At 39.2% G+C, this 24766-nt stretch overlaps 1 protein-coding gene across 2 annotated transcripts in view; it reads left to right on the top strand.

Moving 5' to 3' along the window:
* The first annotated feature begins 1199 nt into the window (after window positions 1–1199).
* gatad2ab (GATA zinc finger domain containing 2Ab) overlaps window positions 1200–24766 on the top strand; it is a 29736-nt gene continuing 6169 nt past the window's right edge. The window contains exons 1-4 of one of the 2 annotated variants that reach the window (XM_063466289.1): window positions 1200–1354; window positions 18579–18887; window positions 23812–23935; window positions 24186–24317. In XM_063466289.1, coding sequence (XP_063322359.1) covers window positions 18592–18887; window positions 23812–23935; window positions 24186–24317 — 552 coding nt within the window. In that variant the 5' untranslated portion in view covers window positions 1200–1354; window positions 18579–18591. Of the gene's footprint in view, window positions 1355–1645; window positions 1697–18578; window positions 18888–23811; window positions 23936–24185; window positions 24318–24766 lie in introns of those variants that run through there. The other variant, XM_063466290.1, reaches the window with a different exon arrangement.

Consider the following 24766-nt stretch of genomic DNA (forward strand, 5'->3'; position numbering starts at 1 on the left):
TCTCTTCCTGCACCTGTTTAATTAGTTGATACAGAAAAGTGTGACAAGACAAGGTGGCTGCTTCTGTGACTCTTTTGCTGCATGTAACAGCGCCTGCAGAGCAGCTGAAATAGTGATAAACTTGGGAAAAAACACATTGTGGTCTCACAGATGAAATGACAGTCAGAGGGGATTATTATGAGGTCAGTTTAAACAGACCTGCATGCTTACAGTTAAAGGGGATACCATTATAAACTCACACAACAGCTCCAAAGCTTATGGCAGTAGATTAGTAGCCTGGGTAATCTTTGTCACATGATGTGCTTCTGTCTCTGGACTGTACTTCAGCAATTGGCCAACCCAGAGAACCTCAGAAATGAGCAGTCTGAAGGAGCAGGAACTAGCCTGTATAGTGAAACACCTATATCTGTTCAGACTCACCATAAAAATGATGGTACAATCTCTTTTTACTGTAAATCCCACTGTAGAAGCTGACTATTAAAGGTATCTTTGTGAAATATAAAATCACTTTTAGAATATTTTCCCTGAAAGTAAAACTGTTTTCAACCTTTAAAGAATATGTTAGGGACATGCTGTCTCTTTTTGTGTGTGAAAGCTTTAGAAAATATTAACTGAATAATTTTTATTTATTCTCTGAAGAATAGAAAGTCTTTTGTGAATCTTCCCCGAAGGGTTTTAACTGTTGAACGCAAGTAAACTTCCAAAAACCTTTTGTTTTGTTTGGTTTGGTTTGGTTTTGTTAGACTTTTAGATGACCTCTGGGGAGTTTTGCTGCTGAAAAATATGACCTTCAGGAAACGTTCCAGGAATAGTGAAACATTACATGGAACTATAGACTCAAACTTTTTTTTAACAATACATAAAACATGATATAATATAATCAGTTATCAGAAAGTGGATTGTGATATTAATGGTAGTCTTTTTCTCATTTCAAATATGCTTAATGGCATGTTTCTAAAAGCAATATTGCCAAAGCATCAAAGGGCAATTCTTTTTCTTCCTATTATAATTATTATTATTGCTATACACCGATTTAATGTCGGTCTAATTGTTTAAAGTTCTCATTCCATAATTCTGCTGCAATTGCTTTTACTTTCACCTCTTTTGCTGTACGTCAGTGGAGTGTGTTCAAACGCATCATTTCCTTTCTCTCTGAGCTCTTAGCATTTCCGAGGTGTGTATGAACGCAGCATGACGCCGCCTGTGTGGTGGCTCATTACATTATCTGGCAGCCGGAGTGGCAGCGGACAGAGGAGAGGGGATCCCCGGGATTTTTACACTGAAGCCAGCTAAACAGTCGCAACAGACAACTTAAAATTACGGGGGGAATTCAGCCAAGATCCTCCTAGACTCTGTAAGTTCGCATAGCGTTATTTCATTAGTATGTAACGTAATTTAGGGTTTTTAATTTTCAATTAAAACATGACGACGACGGAAGTTTCTCTTTCGGTGTTAGCTCAGCTAACCTAAGTTAAGCTAGCTAGCATAGCTTGATCTCAGCTAACGTGCAAGGTAATAGTATGTGTGTCGCTCAGCTACACATACACACACACTTACCTACTGAGTGCACCAGCTTCGAAAGTACAAAAATATTAACCAAACTTCCCAGCAAAACTTGTACATGGATGCACTGATATTAGTAAATAATGTAAGTGAGTGTGTTTATTCACCTAGGTTGAAGCTGCAGAACGCTGAGGTAAAACTGTCATTTTCTGTATGTAATTAACGCTCGATTGTTTGTGAATAAATTTAGCGACTGTCTGCCATCAGACTAGTGGCCGGGGAGATAGCGTTAGCAGGCTAACTTAGCTCCCTTAGCTAGCCTTGTAACAGTAGCTGCTCACTTGAGACGGGGTCGGTTTCATTGTCTGTCGTGTATCGCTATTTGCGCAGACATCGGTGCTAAAAAAAAATCACACTTTTGCCACAATATTCAAAGGAGCAAGGGCTGCAGGGTTGAGCTTATTTCCTCTAATCTCTGAAACTGAAGATAATCACAATGGGCTGTTAGCTCGTGATAGTTAGCCGCTGGTTTAGTAGCCGGACAGATGGACAGGTTGTTGTTGGCAAGCCAAGTTAACGTTAGCATGCGATAGCTTGTTGTTGTTTGATGGGTTAGTTGAAAATGGGCAGCTTTTCTTTTGGGCAAAGTTGAGTCACTGAAGTTTATGAACATCATAACCAGTATTGCCACCGGATAATGTTAAACCTGCTGTGCCTTTTTAAACGCAGATGGGCATGGTTATGGCTTTATGAGCCATTGATCTAAGAACTTTGTCAGATTAGCTCAACCGTGAAAAGCCTTTTTATGGAGGCGTAATGGTGGACGGTAATGCCTCCGTCGGGTTGGTGTGTCCGCGACAGCTTGGTATCAAACACCCACACCAAACCGTGGTAAACTTAAACGCCTACTTTTCTTCTTTTAAACCGGAATAGTAATGTTTTTGTAAGTCAGATAAAAATCATACCACTTAATGTATGACATGAAACGTCTTACAGTCAGGTTAAGGGCACACTCTCCAGCTGCTGTACCGTTCATTTCCCGTTGAAGTCAGGCGTTTAAAGGCGTTCCTGCTATTTTAATCATTTGAGGATAATTGTGAGACGCTTCTTAATTATCAAGCCTTGCAGTCACGCTGCCTGGTCTTGGTGTCGGAGACTTCTTTATGCTTAAAGGGGGGCCTTATCCTCACCAATCTGGGAACTGTGGGTCATGTTGTTCCAGTGGGTAAGTTAGTTTTGTTTTCACCTGACTTTGAGGTGTGTCTCCTAAGCTGAACAGCAGTGGGCATTTATCCCCACCTTTGTTGTGCAAGTAGCCTACTGTTTATAGCAAGCAAACAGTTGGCACTCTTGGCTAGTGATTTTTTTTTTTTTTTTTTTGCGTGGGGGGTGGGGGTGATCTCTGCATTTTATGATGGCCAAGGCCCATGATGTAACTAGACAGGCATGACTCGAGATCCTCTCATATTCTGCCACACAGGGATTGAACCATTTTAAGATACATGTCTATTTTCCACCAACCATAAATATATTTTTGCTTTTGCCATTTTCAAGGCTCCAGGGTGCCTTGCTCGTCTTTGTCATTGTTAAGTTTATTGTGGTTAGAGTTAGCCTTGGAGTTTGCTGGTGTCTGGAACTTAATCTTATTGTAACAGTTTTTTCCCACTTGTGAATCTGTGAATTGTTTAGCATGGAAGTAAAGCATCAGAATACAGTTTTTGCCCGTGCTTATGATCTTTTTAATGGTTCCAAATGAAGAGTCTTGATTTTATTTGACCATCCTTAACGTTCTATTGTGAATGTATGGTAATCACAAAAACATTAAAAGGTATTGCAGCCTTTTTAATGATGACAATAGACAGTAAGTTACAGAAATTAAAGATATTCTTAGTCCTCATCCTTAGTCTTTGTTCTAGTGACTTTAAGCAATACATCTTTTCAGGGTTGTATGTCTGAATTCTTTCCACTTTCCATATCTGACTGAGGTGTTTAAGATTAAAGGTCTTTAACTGTATATAATTATTTATTATTTATTATTATTATTATTTATTTATATATATTTTTTATAATACCAGTGATTAGATAAACAAACAACTGGTGCAACAACTGAACATTTTCACCTTAAAACAAGAGATGTCACTATACCAGAAATGTACTAGTTGGTACCAACACCAGTAGGATTACATGATTCTTGATGCCCAAATTGATACCAAAATAACATTATTAGCCCTGTACTGTATTTTGCTTTTCTGCTGTGCTCTCTGTTTCAACATTTCCATGTTTCCTTTCATTCTGCTCCATGTGTCTGTTTAACTGTTACACAAAGATGCATTGCAGAGTGGAGGAGAGTGGATTTGATCGATTTCATTTCACTGGTGCTATAAATGCGTAACTTTTCTCAATTCTTGAATGCCACAAAAGCAAAATAACAGATCCACACTTTAATTTGGCAGTGGATGACAGCATCCCATTCAAAAGGTATGAGAGGTGAGGAAATTAAAGACTGAAACATGTACATCTGCATGCAGTTTAAAGTTAACAAGTTTAATCTAAATGCTTTGATTTTTATGGCCCTTTAATTTAGTTTCTTATTGGCTAGCACTTGTTCACTGTCTGATGCAGTCTTGCTTTTGTGGATTTTTTTTTTTTTAAATAAATGTGCTGTGTGACTTTTTTCCTCTCCTGGCATGGCTGATTAGCATGCTCTTCATGTGCTTCCTGTTTTATAAATTAAGCATTGTTTTTTGCTCTTCTGCTCAACTACACACCCAGAGTGTGGACCATTGCTGTCTCTCCCTTCACCTTGCAAGAGAACGTGAGTGCAGCTGAGGTCAGAGGCAGGTACTAGTTTGCATGTCGTAAATCTCTACGTAGTGAGAGAGGCAAAGGTGTGGCCTTACATCTGAGACAATTCAAGGCATGAAATGTCTCAGATGAGAGCTGCTTTTTTTTTTTTTTTTTTTTAATGAAAAAACAAAACAAAAAATTATATATGAAAGAATATATGATTTGATGAACACAGATTCTTTTTTTTTGTTTTTTAAATGGGCTTAGTCAATAGCTTTAGAGGATTGTTAATAGTATCTCAATCACCCAGTGTAACAGTTTAATGCAGCTGTCAGTCAGGTTTAGTTTGAGGCCAGACATTTTGAGACGGCTAACAGGAAGTGCTGGTGAAACTATGAAGTCTCAGTAGAATCAGTCGCCTATCTGCTGTCAAGCATTGTGTGAATGAAAGATCAGGAAGTGTCGTTTTATTTGTTTTTTGTCTCAGTGATGTCATCAGAGGTAATCTACTCACAAGTGAGTTAAAGATGTCAAATAGTGAAAATTGACGTCCTGTGGTGTAGGAGTAGTTCCCTTTGCCATCTTGCTTTCAATTCTTGACAGTCTTGCATCCTTTGCTTGCCACAATAAGATTAATTTTGCATTGTTTTCCTAAAGTGTTTTTTTTTCTCCATAAATCTAAATATTTTTAAGCTCTTCTAAGAAATTGTCTTTCTGGTAGTTGTGCTAGATGTTGGAGAGCAGGCATATATCAGCCAGGGCTTCCCACCCAAAGGCCTTAGGGAATTCTTTGGCCCCTGTAGAGGAATCCTGCACTGTTTGAACTGAACGATTTCTTGTTTACCCCGTTGGACTCCATTATGCATATGTTCTTGCAATGAGATCACTCAAACAGTTTAAAGTACAGTTTGTTGACTGATAAGTTTGGCACTGTGTTTAATGAAACTAACCCATTTGACTTTTTAATTCCACTTTAAACTTTATACTACATGACAAAGAAAGAACCTTGAGATGAGTGAGAAACTAAAATGTAACATTTCAGTTTCCATGATAGGTTTTGATATGTATTGTGGCTTTCAGTATATTCCTATCTCTACTTAACATCTCTAAAAATAACTATCTACTGCATGGCCATATAGTATTGAGTGAGAGCGTCCAGTTTTGCTCCTCTTCAGTGTTGCTGTGTGCTACAACCACATTTCCTTACTTTGAATTCATGCAACACTTACAGTAAGATGCGTTTAATGGGGGGGGTTTCCCAGACACTGGATGCTGCCTACATGTAGCACATGCATGCTGTCTGACTGGCCACATCCACAACTAAACATCCTAAGTTAATTTAAGGTTAGGTAATACTTATTTTTTCTTCTGCAACCAATCATATTCTCAAGACTTTAAGATGCATTTGGTATTTTTACTTAGAGTATCTAGTAACATTTCAACAATGCTAATGGAAATAATACTTCTTTGATTGCCCACATGAACACTATGTTGCCTAAAACGGGTACCGCTTCCATTATGGCAGTTTATGAAATACACTTTTTTTTTTTCTTCCCAGGCTGGCTCTTACAGCTGGTTCTATTATGGGGGCAGGGTTAACATGACAGTTCTCGAACTCTCAGTGCATCAAGCAGACTAGCCGGCAACTTGGATACATGTTGCATCAAGGCATGAGTCCAAGAGGGGACAAACGGTTCTGGCTGACATGGCTGAATTGTGTGAATTCTGCGTACATGTCATTTCATTAGTGCACTATTTGCCTGGCATAAAAGTAATCAAAACAAAGGTTAATAACATTGGCTGTGGAAGTTTGAACAGCGTGGCCACTTACCCAAATTATGATTTGCAGAGTCAGGTTTCTCTAGTAGATATGGGTCATGTTTGTAAAGTCCCATCTGTGGATAGGGATTGTAAGGGGAACAGGATGAAAAACCAGACGGAATTTACAGTGTAACACCAGGTAAATGATTGTAAAAGTGGTTCTCAAATGTTCGAATTTGTGTCAGAGTACTGTGAGATGGTCCACACATTGTCTTATCCTGCATCATATTACATAAAAATTAAGTTATCTTTCCAGAAGCTCAGTGTCATTCCTACTTCATTCTTTTACATCCTTATCACACTCTTTAAACATTCAGGCAGCATAAAATTGATGTGACGCAACAGAAACACGTGTGACGCAACAGAAACATATGCCACTAACATCCGTTAAATGTCATCTTATTTGCAGATAATCCTATATCAGTCCACAAAGGCCAGTATAGGTATGATACAGGTGTTTTGGGAGAAATATTCCTGGATCCCTACCGAATGCTGCCAGCTAACATCAGAAGGCTTTCTTTTTTAACCCCCCCCCCCAAAAAAAACACGTGCTTAAACATACTGTCAAGTCATACTTTGCTCCTAGCACCTCTGAAAGTGCTTCACACAGCTAATAAGACAGGCAAGACATGAGAGATGCATGAAAGAAGATGCTAACCAAGAAGTGTCTATTCCAACTATGTATACTGCTTTGGACATTCTTACTGGTCAATAAATGAAAGGGAAAAATAATCAACTTAGTCAACTAATCTAAAAGTGAGAAAACATTGTCAAAATTGAACGCAGTCAAACAGGAGATTAACCCTTGTACCCTGCAAGTCGTACCTGTGTATTCAAAAGCCATTTGAACCTGTTAATCACATGCTTTAACATCTTTGTTGCGCTTTTTTTTTTTTTTTTTTTTGGGTGTCACATAAAGGAGTGGCACCAGAGTGAAATTTTAGTATGGAGGTCTTTCACAGACGTCAGGTGTTTGATACTTCGGGATAACACTTTTGGTGGAGTATGGCTTAAAATGGCACACTTTAGTCATGAGCATTTGTATGTAGGTTAAAAAAATATAATGATTATATAAAGGATAATGGTAGGTTTACCTTCAGTTTAAAAGGGCACTTACCCATATTACTTGCACTTATATGAGCTATTTTAAATTCAGTGGTTTTAAATGCAAACTGTATGCAGTATATCCTAACTGTGACATGTGAACGCCGTGCCTCCTGTCATTTAGTACTCTAATGATATTCCTCCCACCTGTAAACAGACTTGTCATAGCACAAGTAAAAAAGAATCTGACCAAATATGTGGGACCAACTAAGAGTGACGAGATACTGGGTGTGGTTTAAAAAGTCGAACAGACATGCTTAACGCCACACCTATTGTGGATTCTGGGTGTGTTGATGCTGTAATTTTGAAAGGGTCAACTCGGGAAAGATTTTGAATTTGAATCCCTTTTCCACCTCTAGGTGTAGTGACGCACACACACTTTAAGCAGGGTCAAAGACGTATGCTAACCGAATGATATCGGTGGGGGAAAAAAAAACATATTTTGCAGAATGACAACTAGTTAGTGACTATTGATTATTACAGAGCTACACATACTTAAACTGGCTGAATGTCTTGAAAGCTGTTTTCACACATGCTCTGTACTTCTGAACATTTCCTGATATTACCAAAGAAGTGCGTAGGTGAACACAAGTGTCTTATGCAGCCGGACTGGACATTGTACGAGATGGCAAATTAAAGACAGTTTAAAGTCCAACTACACCAATACATGGTGATGTGAGAATAATCCAGGAAATGGACTGGTTGAATTCACAACTAGCAAGTGGTCACCCTTTGCCCTTGCACCACCCTCATCTATTTCCAGTATTGAGAACACGTGTAAAGTGGACAATCTGTTGTCGTGTGCTGCTTTGAGACTTCAGTGTCATGGAGTGATTCTTCTAACGTAATTGGGAGTTCATGTGTGAATGTGGTTTATATCCTTTTTTTTCTTCAATTAAAACTTCACCATCAATTAGATGCTGGATGATGTAGGACTGTTCGATATAATGATATATATCGGATGACGATATTAAAAACATCTGTCGTTTTATTTTACGCTATCGTTTGTTTCGTGGTGTCGTAAAATAAACTGTTTACGGCAATATTTTTTCATCGTTTTGATGGTCACTGTAGTGGCTATATTAATTTCTTAAAGTTCTCTCTTTCTCTTATATTTAATATAACCACACTACAGACGGGCAAGCGACTGTTTTTTATGTGTTGTCGTTAGCAACAACGACGGTAAAACCATCGCGTGTCCGCTTGTTTATTTTCTACATAAACCTTTCACAATAAAGCTCAAGTTCCTGTTGAGACTTTTCAAAATAAACTGAACCACGTGAAAGATGCAGAGTATTTACGGATGAGAAGCAAAAAAGAGCCGCTAGGTGCTCAAACGTTAGAACAGGCTTTTCCCCGCAGCACGCTGTGTAATAAATACTCACAAAGAAAACGGCGGCCGTTACAACTTATGTCTAAAAATGTATTGTTTCATGCATTGGTTAAAACACTCGACTCCAGGTACACGACGCCCAGCTGGAAATGTCGAGCTGCCCGAGATTCACAGAATTTACAGAAAATGTTAAAATTTTTGTGATTTATATCATTATCGGGACGATAATGTCTTATATCGGGATATGAGATTTTGGTCATATCGCAAAGCCCTAGGATGATGGTTGTTCTTCCAAAGGTAGAAAATCCTTGTTGTACTGGTTTAGTTTTAGATTCCTGTGTACTAGACAAGTTACTCTGGAATATCAGGAAAAAGAGACAGGATATGGGTGCCATATTCTTGTTTTTGAACTTCTCCTTTTATTTATATCATTCAATCAACAGGGCTAACAAGTTCTGGCACATCAGCTATCATACCCATTCATATAGCATTTTCATTTCCATTAATTACTCTTTCATTCCAAAGAGTAATTAACAATAGTTTTCCTCCATGCATGACATATGAATGAGAAGGTTAGTGTGGTGATTGTGTTTTGTGTAAGACTTCAGTTTTTCTTTTTCAGTGCTGTTCTAGTCATTCACATAACCAAATTTGTAACTGCCGTGCGCTATGCCTGTGCAAATCTTTGCTTCAGATGCGTTTTCTTTCATGTCTGAAGTGCAGCCTGAATGTGCCTACTGACATTTTGATTTCTCAGCTATACTTCAAAATGTTTTATTTTCTGTGGTTTCCTGTTGTTTGAACCCCACCTAATCAAGATCTTGTGAAACCTGATGATTTGCTTTTCTAACTCAGAAGTATAGCTACTCCAAAACCCAAATGTAATTTACCTGGTTGTGTTCTTCAATATTGTGCACAGATGTTGCACTCAGGTTGTAGATTTTGGGACACTGTATTTTTTATTTATTTATTTATTTTGAGCAACCTTTAAGCTCTTTCCCTCCCCTGTACTCTGGGCACTTCCTGCTACCATTCATTTCTGAGAAATGTAATCTGATAGCAGTCTGCGTGTGTCCTGGCCCTCCTTCTGTATGTGGGTATGTGCTTCTGGTTTTACAGGATTATGGAGTAACCATTTGGAAGCAATTTGGCTGAAATTGGAGATTATCCCTGTCTAGGAGTTTTGAAAACATTTAGTGATTCCTTTTTATTATAGAAAGTAAACATTAATGGTTGAAAATATATCCAGTAATTTTGTGATTAGGAGTTTGAGAAGACTGCTTAAGCATTAACTGAGATGTTAGTGTTTCTTAGACTTTCGTGATTTCGATGTTCTTGTTGCTTGAGGCTCTGCATATCATTTTCTGTTAATTGTGTGAAATGATTGCTCTTTATTTATTTATTTTTATTTAATTGCACATTCTGTCTGTGTATTCTTATCAAAATCCAGATGAGATGTGGGCAGTGAGAATATGTGCACTTCTTATTTCTTAGCGGTCTTGATGAGAATACATGAAAAAGTGTCTTCCTCATACAAACAGCCATTCTGTGTCTGTGTGTGAGAGAGATCATGTACAGAAGTCTGTTTTCCTTTACCTGGACTTACTGTTGTTGTCTTTGTCGTCATGTTGCTGAGGGAGAATCCAGGTGGAGACACACAGGGCTCTGTGTGGCTCTGGTTCTCACTTGCGCACACACCCACACACACACACACAGCAACACACACACTCACTCAGAAGCAGTCTGGCAGATTCAGGGTTAAAGGCTTCCATTTTGTTAGGTAACACCCTAATGGTCTGATCTGTCAGTGGCGTTAAAATGGCAGGGGCTTAACCCTTGGCGTTCAGGACACAACCAGTAGGGGCATACACACACTTACGGGCTGGCGAGCCTATAACAGAAGAACTGAGGAGAGTGTGAGTGAGAAAGGGAAGGGTAGAGGGAAGGACGAAGAGTGTACGTGTGTGTGTGTGTGTGTGTGTGAGAGAGAGAGAGAGAGAGAGAGAGAGAGAGAGAGAGAGAGAGAGAGAGAGAGAGAGAGAGAGAGAGAGAGAGAGAGAGAGAGAAGACAAGGACGAGTATTTTTCACTTGGGTACAGTGAGATTATGGCTCAGCTAACCACATGCGGTCTGCACCCTTCTCCCTCCCCCAACCATGGCACCACCTCAGCTGGGTCCCTGCCCCCACTCCTAGCCTGGTGCACAGATTAGCATAGGTAGCCTCATCTTTTGTTGTTGTTGTTGTTATTATTATTATTATTATTATTATTATCCCCCCAAAGATTATATAGATCCTGAAGGAAAAGGGAGGTGCCATTTTTGAAAATATGTTTATTTCTTTGTTAATTTTGTTTTTTATAAAGTTTTTATGATGGCATTTAGTAAGTAATTGCTTTAATTTAAGATCATCACTTGGTCATATCTCACAGTATGGTAACTGGCAGTTTAAGTTAAATATTACAAAGGCCAGGGCCCCTTAGCTACATATGAAACAGTTGCTGATTGGCTTTTATTGCACAGTAATAATCTATAGTTGTATTGCTTTTATTGGAGAGTATAATTGTTGTTTCCCTTTGTACTGAACCCTAAGGACACAATTGAAAAGCCCCAGTTTTTTTTTTTTAAAATGGCTGTTAATGTGTTGCTTGGCTGAGTCCATTCCCAGTGGGAGAGATCATTACAGTGCTGGAGATGAGAGGCTAGCATGCTACCTGAGGGTATGAGTCTTTGCCATTGATCTGTCCCTGTGAACTGCTGGGCACAATAGAAGCTCCGACTGAGAATAAAACGTGATGTGTCAGTCCAGGTCACAAGATTTCCATTGCTTTTATGCAACTGTATTTTATCCCTCTGCACTACATGCCCAGATAGCAGGTTTTTTGTTAGCCTACATGCCACTTGTGCAGAATTGTACATGTATTAAATGCATTGATTTACACAAGCCCTTTTGGCGGCATTTGAGAAGCAAACACCTTGGCACGAAGATTTTAATTTGTTTTATAATTCAAATTGTGTGAGAATCAGAGATATCCGGTCTCACTCACTGGTGTTGTTTTTGTGTTTTGTTTCAGTCTAAAATCTACTTTGCCCTCAGGCCTTATTATTCTGGGGGAAATGAGAGAGACATGCATCCACTCATCCTCTACAGTCTCCTGAGAAAAACAGACACAGATAACTAATCACTAGCTGGTGCTCATCTAACCTTTTCCTCATTTTCTTGTCATTTCGGTTTTTGTTGTTGGTAGTGCCCTTTAATATAAAAGAGATGAATCCTCATGATGTTGTTTACACCAGCATGAATGCATTAATTGTAAAGTGCTGGGTCAGTATCCATATTAAACGAGTAGTTAAGTAATTGTCCATTGTATTTAGCCTGTAATTTCTTAAAAATGTGTTTTGTTTTGTTTTTGTTGTTTTTGTTTTTGTTTTTTGTTTTGTTTTTTTGGGGGGGGGGTTGTTTTTTTTTTTTTTTTTTTAGATCTTAATGTTTGAAATATGAAATGGACCCCCTGTGGTCTAGCCATGTCCACATATGTGTTACTTTGTAGTTGGCATTTAGGTCTAACTGGCAACCAAGATGGTGAATGTCTGAATATCAATACTTGTAGGCTACAAATAAATGGGTGTTGTACATCCTTTATTTATGGTCTGTGGCAAAGACATGTGGATAGTGCATCCTTAACAAAGTGCACTGTTTTTAATCTTGTTGGGTGAATGTGTTCTTCTTTGGCAGCAAATATTTTACTAACCTAAGGGCATAATTGTTTACCATTTAAAATTTCTGTAATCTGAGCTCAGACGAGCACTTTGCAATACCGTTTTGGCAGATAATACTGATTTAAAGTTTTACGTCATATATAGGTGTCATATGACAATATCAGTAATAGAGTGCACAAGAATGAGACAAGTCCAGGTATGTCCGAGAGTGAGAGCCCCTTCTTAGATTCTGAATATGATTTAATAAAATCATAATAATTTGTTTCTAAAAATGCTTTGCTAAATATGCAAAATAATTTCTGCTAAAAGTGGGAATGACAAACTATATATAGTAACAGTGGTCAGCATACTTACAGCATTTTGATCAGTGATTTTGGACATGGATGCAGAACTGATATTCTTGGTTATGCAGTCCCAGGTAATGGGACTTGTGGTACTGGTTTCCTTCAGCCATCTCCCAATGGATTTGCTGACTGGCAAGCCAGACCTGTTTGTAGGACTGTATTGTTAGTTTCAGTTGATTTTAGTGATACATGGAGCTGTGGGAACATGGAATGTGCACTAAGTGCTAATGGTTAATTGAGCAAAGATTTTTTTTGGGGGGGGGCAGTTAATTGCAATTGCTCATTCCACACACTAATATCCAGCATAATCCAGATTTTTAGATAGTCTTTCATATTGTGTTATAAGTGAAGCTCTTGGATGCATCTTATACATGCATCTTATACAATCCTAATTTGATTTATTAGAGTGTTTTATTTTCTGCCTTTCAGCCCTTTTGAGTGTCACTGGTATAGATGGACTTTTTCCAGGCCTCTGTGGTAGTGAAGAGGTGATGCAGCTCAGATCCTACCTGCTCAGTAACACCTGGTATTTGCTTGATGCTCCTCTAAGTCATATGCTATAGATATGGTTGTGGATAGTGCAGGTTAAGTGTGTTGCTTAAGACTAAGCATGATTGGGCTTGATACAACAGTGAATATAAATTACTACCAGTTAGTCTCAAGTGTATACACAACACATCACATGCGCATGTAGAACCGTTGTTTTTGCCCCCCCATGTTGCTTAGCAGCAGTGCATCATTACATTAACTATTCGATTCATGATGCTGTCCATGTCTTCTGGGACAAAGGTAGCCATGTGTCTCTAGTTGGGGAAACAAGGAGCCACATCCATTTTAGTGATGTTGAGATGTGACTGCACTGTCCCAAAGGAATATAGTCATTTTCTACGTTACACGGTTCACCGCCACTGTTAAAGTGCGAGCAAGGTGCAACTACCATTTCCACATCCTTACTGCTTAAACTGTGATTTCTGAAGCAGTGTGTGTGGTATGTATACACCCACACGCAAGCTGTCATCTCTGGCAGATAAATGGCCTTTGTGTCCTGTGGTGGTACGGCAGGGCACATCTGTCCTTGCTGCGTACCAGAGGAGAGTCCAGACGTATGCAAACAAACCTGAATTTTTAACTGCACTGTATGTATTTTTATTTTGTTTTTAATGGGGTTTTTTTGGTGTACTTTTTGCTAACATCTCAGCTCAACGTCTTGCAAAGAGTCAGGGGTGGCTTTGTCTTAAAATTAAATTTGAGCCAAATTTACAGAGATGAATTGTTGGAACAAACTGCAGTCTTGGGGAAAAGTGTTTTGTAGAAATTGCTGAAAAGCAGTTTCATATTTCCACCTCACAGTGCAGTTCTTTAAGTGGTATGTTTTACAGCTGGAATATTCATAAAGAGATGTTTGTATACATTATAGTGTTTTTTGTGGAATTCCTCTTTGTTACTTTATTTTTCCTTTTGTCCTAACAATGTAGCATGTAGTAGGGGAAAAATATATAAAATATTATTAGTGAAATACAGGCAATGGCATGTTAGGAAGACTATCTATGCAATATAATGTGATATTACTTAAGTAATGCAGATAACGGTTCAAAAAATTGGAAGAAAAAAAAACAACAACCCCTAAACCTCCATATCTAGGGTGAGTGGCTCTGGTAGGCAGCATGCAGCATTTTGCTCGTGTAGCTTGGGTCTGTTCGCCTCATTAGAGTGATGCGTCAGGTCGTAGAGATTTAACTTAAAAAAAAAAAAAAAAAAAAAAAAAGATCAGTCATGCAAGTGAAGTTGTGTCAAAAAAAAGTAGATGCCCCAGATAAATAAAATAAGGCACTACTGTGTTACAAATAATGTACATTGGGGGGATATACTGTCAAAATTATATCACAGTATTTCAAGAAAATGTGTTTACATTTCTGATGATATTGGGTGGGCATTGATGCTTGCAGGCACCATGAAGTGCATTTTCCATCCTTTTTTTTGCGCTGCTGTCATTGATAACTCACTTGTTAATTTGAAGTGTGAATCTACTGGAAGGTCCCAGCAGCAGCAGCCTAAACCCCTTTTCCTTTTGTACCTACTCAGATTGACTTCACATGGTTCGCCATTACTCGCCTCTGACTGATTTTCCATTACAATTGAGTACCACCCAATTTGCGTGGTCTTCGTTAAAGCAGCGCGGTCGAGTGTTCTGTGACGTAATTGGTATGCGACACGAATGCTACAAAGGTGGACATCGAAGCGATAATAACCCGCAGCTCAGTCTGTGGCTTTTTGTCATACTCAGATACCACAGCATTGTTTTCTGTAGCCATTTCCCTTGTTGCTGGGTTTCAAAAATGTCAGTTTTGATTTTCGTGAACAAGACCCTCTGATGACTCATTGAGTGACGCCACTGCATCAGCCAGTCGGTTGGCATGTAGGACGTCACATTTTAGTACCTGCTCAGATCGCTTTGGAACCCCGGTCAAGCAGGTACTATTTTAGTACCAGGTACTATGACCCACTTGAAAACCATGGCGAGTTGATCCGAGTAGGTGCTAATGGAAAAGGGGTCATAGAGTGCAATAGTAGTGACCCAAAGTAGTGTATTCCCTCTAAATTTTGAGGAAAAGCACAAAATAACTGTTGAACACTTTAGTTTAACAGTAACTAAAGTAAAGCTGCACTATATTCTCACATAAACTGAAAAGTATTTTCTGACTGGGATTTTGTATCTTGGATCAGGTGTTTTAGTCATTTGCGTAAAGTGCTTTTTTTCCACCATATAACCATGTCGGTAATTTCCATTCACCGTTAGCTCTTCCTGTTATGTGGAGTGTCGCTAGTGAGTGCTCCAGCAATGCGTGATAGAGTTGTTTGTTTACATTTTGGTTGAACATTGCTAGCTGCCAACATCTCCTCTTTTCTAGCCCATTTGTATTTGATGGCAAAACAAATTTGCTGTTTTCACCTTTAGCAGGAGCAATTTTCTTGCGTATTTCGCAAAGGTTGTTGAAGTTGTCCTTTACTTAAGTTGTTAATTGTTTTTTGATGCTCACACTCAGCTTTTGCTCTTGTGGCTCCCTTAGACATGCCCAGGCTTGTCTTGTCATTGTGTGCGCTAGGGAGTGCATGGCGAGTGCATGGCGAGTGCATGCTATAGCAGTGATATGACCTTTTTTGTGTTTTTAAAATGTAAAAAAAAAATTACACTGGCATTCTCACAGATGATATGTGACACAGCCCTACTGTACATACCGATACAGTTGTAACTTAAAAAAATCATATCTTTTTGTTATTAAATGGTCTAATATGGGTAGAGGACAACCCAAAATCTTTCAGCAGATAAGACGACCATTAAATGATGTGATTCTCATTTAATGGTCAAATATCAGCTAAGCAATCAGATATTAAAATATAAGTTTATAAGTTTTTCCTGTCATTGGAATATCAGTGTTTATCAACAAACATAGCACAGTGCACATCTCATAAGCTGGGAACAAGTTAATACCTGAGTTTACATGGAGACACAAGACTTTGTTACAATACAAATTATGACATGTCGCAGACATGTGTGATCAACAAATAAGATGCCCTGTGGTTAAATATAAATGCACCCAGTTAACTTTTATGCTGTGTGTTAGTATAATGCATAGTAACTTAATAAACAAATGTGACCTATTCAATAAATGTGTGAGAATTAATTTGGGGCGTGATCATCCTGTGAGTGAGCCAGCATGGCTAAAGAACCCAAAGAACTGGACAGCCTAACTGTTTATACCCTAAAAATGTAGAACTAGTATAAATAGTTCTGAACGTTAAAAGGGATTGAGTACCAGTTCTAAAATAACCACAGATCCTATTAGCCCTAGTTTGATAAGAGAGCATTTAGATCCAGACTAAACAATGCAATGTAGGTCACATATGCTCTGATTGTGTAACATACAGTGACAGCGGATGACCATGGGTGTTCACTGGGACAAATCAAAAGATATTTAACTTTATGTAGTGCTTTTTCAGTAGTTGTTTGAATAATATCATTTTGCAATGGCAGGTCAATTTTTTTCCTCCTTCTCTGTTGGCTTAAGACATTAAGGTACTAAATTTTAACTATTTAGTTTTTTTATTCTTAACTGACACATAAGTGAACCATGTTTGCTCATCAGCTCATCATCAGCTGATGAGCCCCAAAGCATTGCGGCTCAAGCATTTTCTTCTCCTCGTCTGCTGCCTTGTTTCCTGTGCAGGATGTGCTTATAGCCAACCATCTCCCTTGCTTTATTCTACTGTTTTGTCTTGAGATTAAACCTGCATCTCTTGTCAAGCATAAACGAGTTTTAGTCTGGTTTATAAATTCTAACATTTTTTGTCTTTCAAACAATCCTGGGATACAGTTAGTGGTTAGTCTAAGCGTGTCATTAGATATGCAATAGGCATTTTCATGATTTTGGTCTGAGTACAGTACAGTCTGTCATATTTGAAACTTTGGATACATGAGAAAAAATGTTTGTAAGCACAAAGTGCTTAATGAATACATGGCCTACATTGGTGTGGTTGGTGTCAGCGTTGCACAGTGTTGGTATTATTTTTCTGCTGTGTAATGGCTTTTTCTCAGAAACCTAAGTGGGTCTCTCATCGTCTGCTGCAACTGTACTGAATGAGATTAAGGTCAGCATCTGGGACACTGGCAGTAGGAAAGGAGATGCCTGTATTAGATATTAATATTACATTGTTATCATTTTTAAACTCTACATTTTATAGACTAAAAAAAACATTTAAGGGTGTATTCTTTTTATAGCATACTTCTACAACTTATATCGACATATTTCTTGCTTATATTTCATGGTATAGGAATGAGTGGAATAAAATGTGATTTATTGCTTAAAATCTTCAAACAAATGTAACTTGATTAAACTTGATTGGCATCCTACCCTGACTGTTGGGTTCATGTTAGGTTATTCGATTAAACTACCCCTCCCACTCTTCTCTCGTTCTTTTCCTTTAAGACAAAGGCTGCTTCCAAGATCATATATGTCAGCACTGCAAAGCTGACACACAGACTGCTATCCAGTTTTGCCCAGCTGAGGTATCTTGAGATGTTGACCACTAGTTTACTTCGAGATGCATACCACCATTTCTTTGTCTCAAATTCCAAAATCAGATTTGAATTAGAACATCAGCCCCCACTTGATAGAGTGCTCAAGTGCATCTTATTCGCTGGTCTCTGGGAATAGAGATTAAAACAGGAATAACATGTTACTTTGTTTTGTGGATTATTAGGAAAATTATGAAGGTGGCCCACAAGAAGGCTTGAGTCATAAAAATGTATGTAGTAGGATTAAGCAGCCTTGCTGATATAGTGTGTTATGTCGTATTGGCAAATCATACAAAATATTTACTTATTTAAATAGTGTGGGGAAACCAGTTTCTGGAATTCTCGTAGTAATGCTGAACTATAGAAAATACCCTAGAATAGAGGTTGAATGGAGTGCTCGAGTCGAAGGCAACTGAACTTCTTTTAGGTTTTTGAAGACATTTTGCCTTTCGTTTAAAAGCTTTCTTCACAGCTGCCCTCAACTGAAGCACTTTAAACTACTTTGACCTAGATGACTGAGAACCTCCACAGATGACGTTTAGTCGTTCTCAAGCATTTTCTTGCATGCATCCAGGCCCCATACAGGATTGGGGCTGATCATGTTTGATTTAAATTAACTGTGCACAGTAGCATTGGCAAGTTTGTTTGTTTCAATGGCAAAATAATTTTGTTTAAAAATCCACAATTATTCAGCTTAGATTTGCTTAATATACTTCACCAGTCTGCTGGGGCTTGCCCCCAAATCTGTGAACCTTAGCCCTACAGTAAGAGTGCACCTTAATCTGTTTGATGACTACTTTTTTTTTCCACAACCAAATCTTTTTTTTTTTTCTTTTTTTTTTTTAATGTAGTTAGATTTATTTTGTAACATTTTCCTTTATGTCTTTCTCTCCAGGGTGAGAGCAGCCATGTCAGAGGACGCAGTGCGTCAAACACGCAGCCAGAAGCGGGCTCTAGAGAGGGACCATGCAGCTCTTGCTGGGTCCCTGGGCGACATGGACAGTAAACGTGTTAAACTCGAGAAGAGCGATGCAGCTGGGACCCCTCTGGCCCTTGTGGGATCTGGAACCGAGAGTGTCAAGCTCAAGAGTGAGCAGGCTGCTAAGGTAGCAGCTAGCATCCTGAAGGCTGGTGAAGTGAAAGCGACCATTAAGGTGGAGGTGCAAACTGGAGATGAGCCTGTTGACATGAGCACATCCAAAAGGTGAGAAAAGTAAAAAGATCAGAAAAGAAGAAGTAATATTAACAGTGCTAATGTAGGGGTTCAGAGTTTGGTGGCTACAGGGAATGTACTCCTGTTTAGTTCACATTGTGCTGTTGCACACATTAGTTTGTGATTAAAAAGTAAAGTGTTTAAAATGGGGAGCAATACAGATGTTTAGCTTCAATTTAACTCATAACAGGTGTGATTTATATTCATCTTTCTAAACTGAAAATGAACAAATCTGTAATGACAGTTAAATTTTAATGTTTTTTTAACTTTATTACGTTAATGCTGAACATTTTAGTCAGCGCAAAACTGATTTGACTCAATAATTATCGCCCACTGGTATCGGTAAGTGTTTATGACTTGCGTGTACACTGGGTCTTGAGTTTTGCATAGTCAGCCAGCTGTCTCCAAAGAAAACAATTCTCACATATTTGCACTTTCATAAAATAGACCCTAATCATCAAAATGCAAAATTCTTTCTGTTTCCATTTGATTATGTTTAACTATTACTCAATCATCAAATGGGTTAAAAGGACAGTTGAGTTGGAGTACTCATCCACATTTTTGTGTGCAAGATTGTTTGAAAACTTCTCAAGAGTTATTTATGTATTGTAGGCCCTGAAGTTCATGCTTTCATGCACAACGCAAGGTTTTGTGCTGAGACGTGTCGATTGGAGTTTCTCGTTTCTTTGCACCAGCAAGTGGTCTGACAGGAGTCATACAGGAAGTCGCTGTGTGGTTGTCGGCAGCCTGCCCCCATTTTGAAAACTTTGAGGCTCCTGAGGCCTGGGCTCCATTTTCTCCCACAGCAGCACCTGAACTCTGCCTCACACTTCACACAAAATGAAGGCTATGTGTCACAAACTGGTTCCAACTGGCCGTTGCCATGGTTTCCACGTTGGAAGGAGCAGTTGGAGGAAGGAGGGGCCAGGAGGGGTAGTGGGTGTGTCACATGACTACTCAGAGAAATGCCTGATGTCATGTGATGTGTGTTTGGTAGAGCGATAAATACACACACTGATCTGATGGCAGTTAAAGTGGAACAGGGTTGTGATTATGCTGAAAGTTTGTTGGCTCTGTCTGTGGTGCATCATAACGACACACAGGCGTCACCTTTGGCCCCCGTTTAACTCTCAGCATGCGTTTGTGTGCATACTCACCGCATAACGATGATTTTATTGTTGTACTATATAGAGGACTTGGTGTGTCTTGGCAAGCTTTGTAAAACTATTACTGAAATGGAATGCAAACCACATCTTTCTTCGCCAGAGAAAAATATAGTAACTGAACTGAGCTGGACATCTTGGAAGTGTGAACGTATTCAGTTGGAAGAAAAAATAAGTCATGAACCCTTTGAAATGACCAGGATTTCTGAATCGATTACTCATAAAATATGGTCTGATCCTCATCTACCTCACAACTATTGAGAAACAAAACTTGACTAGACTTTGAAAAAATGATCTTTATTGAAAACACTGAGTCATCATTCACAGTGCAGGCTGGAAAAATCAAGGGAGCTCTTAAATTTAGTGAGCTTCTGAGATGTTATCAGTAGATGCTCAGGAGTCTTACACAACAATGAGAACTTTGTATTGTTCCTGCTACTACAAAACACTGTTTCAGTTCATAAATATATTTCAAATGTATCAACAGCCCATTTTTATGCCATAGTGCAACATCTCAGTGAAGATGGTGTTACAGTTTCCACATTTGCAAGTGTGTGATTACTTGCTGGGGTTTGAGCAGCATAAATTAAATCAACTGAGAGGGACTGCAAGGCCCCAGTTGGATGTCTGTGCTGTCCTTTCCTTTTTTTTGGGGGGGGCATTTTGCAGACTCATCCACATGATACACTATAATGAACTGGCTACACATGCATCTTTCAAGCTCCTTCAGCACCATTTGTTCAGGGCATCTGTCAGCTGACCACGTCCACAACCTAGTGTAGTCTTTAGGTCGGTGTTGGAACTCTTAACTTGGACAGTTCGAAAACACGGGTTTTCTTATCATGACCATCATCCAGCTCCTTTCTTAAGCTTCAGATCATTAAATGCTGCCCTGAAATACGCTAAACTTTGATTCAGTTGAATTCATTGTTGCCTAAAGAACTGAGGGGCATCCAGGCCCAGAAGTAGCAGTTCAGCCTCAACCTTTGATCCTTTCACATTTTTAATAGTCAGAACAAGTTGCTGGTTTTGGTGTGCCATGCCCTTGTTGATCCAGTCACATCATTGCCTTTTGAAATTAACTTGAGACGTACAACAATGTAGTGTTTTTGGAGAGCACACACTTCCTTTGCGCCGTCCTTCCATTAACACAATTCTTATTCAGTGTTTTACTTAGCAAGGACATGTGAAGCCAAATTTTAGCAGCTCATACAGACTTCTGTTTTGGGGGGAAGCTTGGGTTTTGTGTTTTTTGTTTGTTTTTTTTTTCTTCTCCCTTCCCATTGATGAACATCCAGATCTTTAGGGTGCTTTTATAGGATTTTTTTTTTTCATTTTCTTACCATACCAACTCGTCTTGGTTGGGGTTTTTTTTGTTTTGTTTTTTGTGGGTTTTTTGGGGGTTTTTTTGTATTTTTTTTTTAATACAGAAGCAGGCTTTGACAGTAACCAGAATTTGTATAACTTTACTTTATAGCCTTATAGCTTTTGCAGACCTTTCAACCAAGTTTTTGCTTGGTGTGTTCAACTTTGCAATTTCACAAGTTTGTCCCTAAAGCAGGCATCGGCAGCCTTCGACATCAAAAGAGGCATTTTAGCTTCTCCTACCAAACAATCGGAGAAAAAAAGAGCAGCACATGCGAGTGATGGGTGGATGGCAGTAATTGGGAGAGGATAAATTAATTCATATAAATTTTCACAGTTAACCCTAATTCTAACCCATGCCTCGCAAGGGCAGGTTGTTGACCTCTTCCCTAAGGTGAGGCATTACTCAAGTAGTTTGCATGCATGTTAATGCTTCGTGTACATTATAACTATATGCCAATATTTGCGCACTTTGTTTTATTTGCTCTTGTAATTAGCCATGGCATTTCGTTACCTTACGAGAGTCATGCGTAGTCTGAAATGGCACTTGGCAGTATTGCATTGCGTTCTGAATGAGAATTCCACTGCACCTCATAATGACTGATTCAGCAGTCCTACAGTAGGTTCAGTGTGAATCTACGATTGGGGAAGCCGAGCATTGCAGAAACCCTGGACATTACATAACCAAGTTGGTGTGTGTTGTGATGCTTGTGTAAGCTGTTCTCAATAGTTACTAGCTTGCGGTGGTTGGTGCTCTGTGTCATTTGGCAGAGCGACTAAGTCAGTCAAGGAGCTGGGTTGCCATTAAGCTTTTGTTTGAGAGGATGAAGCTCCCACCTCTCCTCTAGTGCTAGTTATGTGTTGTGCTGTTTTTAATCATGTTGTATAAAAAGACATGTAAACCTATGGGGAGAAAAACCTTAGCAGTGCTTAGGGAGGGTAATCTTTCTTGGAATAGCATTTTCTAAAACTTGCAGGTTATCTCATGATTTTTTTTTTTTTTTTTTTTTTTTTCCAAACCAGATTTTAATGAATCCTGTCAGGAAAGTACTCTTTTAGGAGGGTTCGTGTTCTCGGCAGCAGCTGAATTTTCTTTCTTTTTTTTTTTTTTTTATGACACCAAATGTTTGTTGGGATTTGTGTTGTGATTGCTTAGTCTAAGGAAATGATTGTCTCATAAACAACATGGTTATTGCTTGCCTTATTGAACTGATCGTGCAATATCTGCTGAGGGTTGTTGTCAGGGCAGCTGCTGTGAAGGAGGAGTAGATGGCACAGAAACGTGTCTGGAGACAGAAGTGAACAAAAGGAAGAGAAAAATGTGAAGGTCTGAGTCAGTGAGTTGGAGTATAAAAGATGAAGTAAGTAAGGATGGGGGAGGGGTGTGTGAAGAAGTAACCGAGTGAGAGAGAGTGTACACAATAGGTTGGCTCCTGGCCATGTATATTCCCCTCCCCCTCACTGTCACCCTCTCCAGTGTCTCCAGCAGACCGCCGCTCTGCTCAGCTTGTGACTCTGATGTCGGCAGCTGGGAGGGAGGGGAGAGCTGAGGCCCAGGCTGTGCCGATCTGGCTAGGCCACAGGCCTCGCCACAGAGGTAGGGGAGGGGTGAGGCCTTGTCTGAGTGGCAAACTGGGTCTGCGCTTGAAGCCCTGAAGCCTCCAGCTTGACAGCAATTGAACAATTACATAACTACACTGCATGTGTACATGCATAACTCCACAGTATGGCACTAATCAGTACCCCTCACATAGTGTCATATCACAGCCCATCCTCCCTTAGTTCTCCTTACCACTGAGTCTTTTAGTACCTGACAGGCTCCCCACCGTGACAGAGGCAGATTTATTCTTCTGCCATGGTCCATGAGCTGTTAAATTACAACAACCCCCAACTTCTTATCTCCACCCTTCTGCAGACTCATGCAAATGAAGCTTTCCGCTAGTCGCCTTTGTTCTCCCTGGTGCTCAGGAAAAGCTACTTAACATTTCATCAAAAGTCTTCAGCCTTTTCTTCAATTTAAAAACAAAAAATAAATGCATTTAATTTGGCCTTTGTTTACGTGTTGTTTGGGTGCAATCTTGCTGTTGGACGGGAGCGTTCAGAAGGACTGTCGATTTTACCTTTCTTCAAAGATAATGGGTTGTTGCTTTCTTCCCCTGCCGCCATTACTCCATTATTGATCTCTTGCTTCTTTCCTTCTTGTGTGTCCTAGCACACATTCACACTACAACAAGGAAGGTAAAATTATAATTGAATACTACCATCTACTGGATGAAAGACAAAACTACATTGTAATTGCAGTTGTTTTTTTTTTAACACTAAAGTGTATTAAAGTATAATACAAAGCGGACTCTTATTAAATGATCTTTCAACATTTCTCCTCTCAGCGACATTAAGAAAGAGCGACAGCCGCCCTCGCCAGATGATGTGATTGTGTTATCGGACAATGAGCCATCCAGTCCTCTCATGAATGGCCACTGCTTCACAAAGACTGACACAGATAAACTTATGGTAGGAAAAAATAATTTATACATTGGTAATGATTCCTTTCTGTTTACTGATTTGAAACTCCATTTTCCAACTTTGTGCGAAAAACGATAGAAAAATGTATCACTTAAACAGATGCAGCAATTTTTGTTGACACATTCTATGTGCTTTTATTTCAGTCAGCTAATGTGTTGAGTTGGCCCAATTAATCTGTAGTGGAAAGTCCCAGCCTTATAATTGATTTCTCATTATTATCTTCTATGTCATTTTATAGAAGAGTTCACCTGAGGAAAGGGAGCGCATCATCAAACAGCTCAAGGAGGAACTAAGACTCCAAGAGGCCAAACTAGTGTTGCTGAAGAAACTACGACAGAGCCAGATCCAAAAGGAGAGCACAGTACAGAAGGTAACAAGACCTTTAACATTTTTTTGTAGTTTTATCTGTGTTATTTTTGTATGAGCCAGTAGGTACAAGTAATTCTTATCAGACAAGTCCCATTCTTCTGATAGCCCTTTTCCACTAGTACCTACGCGACTGTGTTTCGGTCATTTTCCTTTACAATGGACTACCACCTAATGAGCATAGGGTTGTTATAACAGTGCGGCTGAAAGTCCTGTGAGGTCCTCCACAAAAAAGGACATCGAGGCTATGGTATATGGCTGCTCAGTGTATGGCTTTTTGTTGGAGACCACACTGTTTTTTTTGTGTTGCCATTTACCTCGATACCTCGATACCAGGTTTTCCAAGTGATCGGATGGCCTCCGATCACTTGGAACCCTGCCTGAGTAGGTACTAAAAGAGTACCAGGTTCTACCACCTAATGGAAAACCCTAAAAACTGAGTCATGCCAAGGT

Source organism: Pelmatolapia mariae, linkage group LG23, assembly GCF_036321145.2.
Source record: "Pelmatolapia mariae isolate MD_Pm_ZW linkage group LG23, Pm_UMD_F_2, whole genome shotgun sequence".
Lineage (NCBI taxonomy): Eukaryota > Metazoa > Chordata > Actinopteri > Cichliformes > Cichlidae > Pelmatolapia > Pelmatolapia mariae.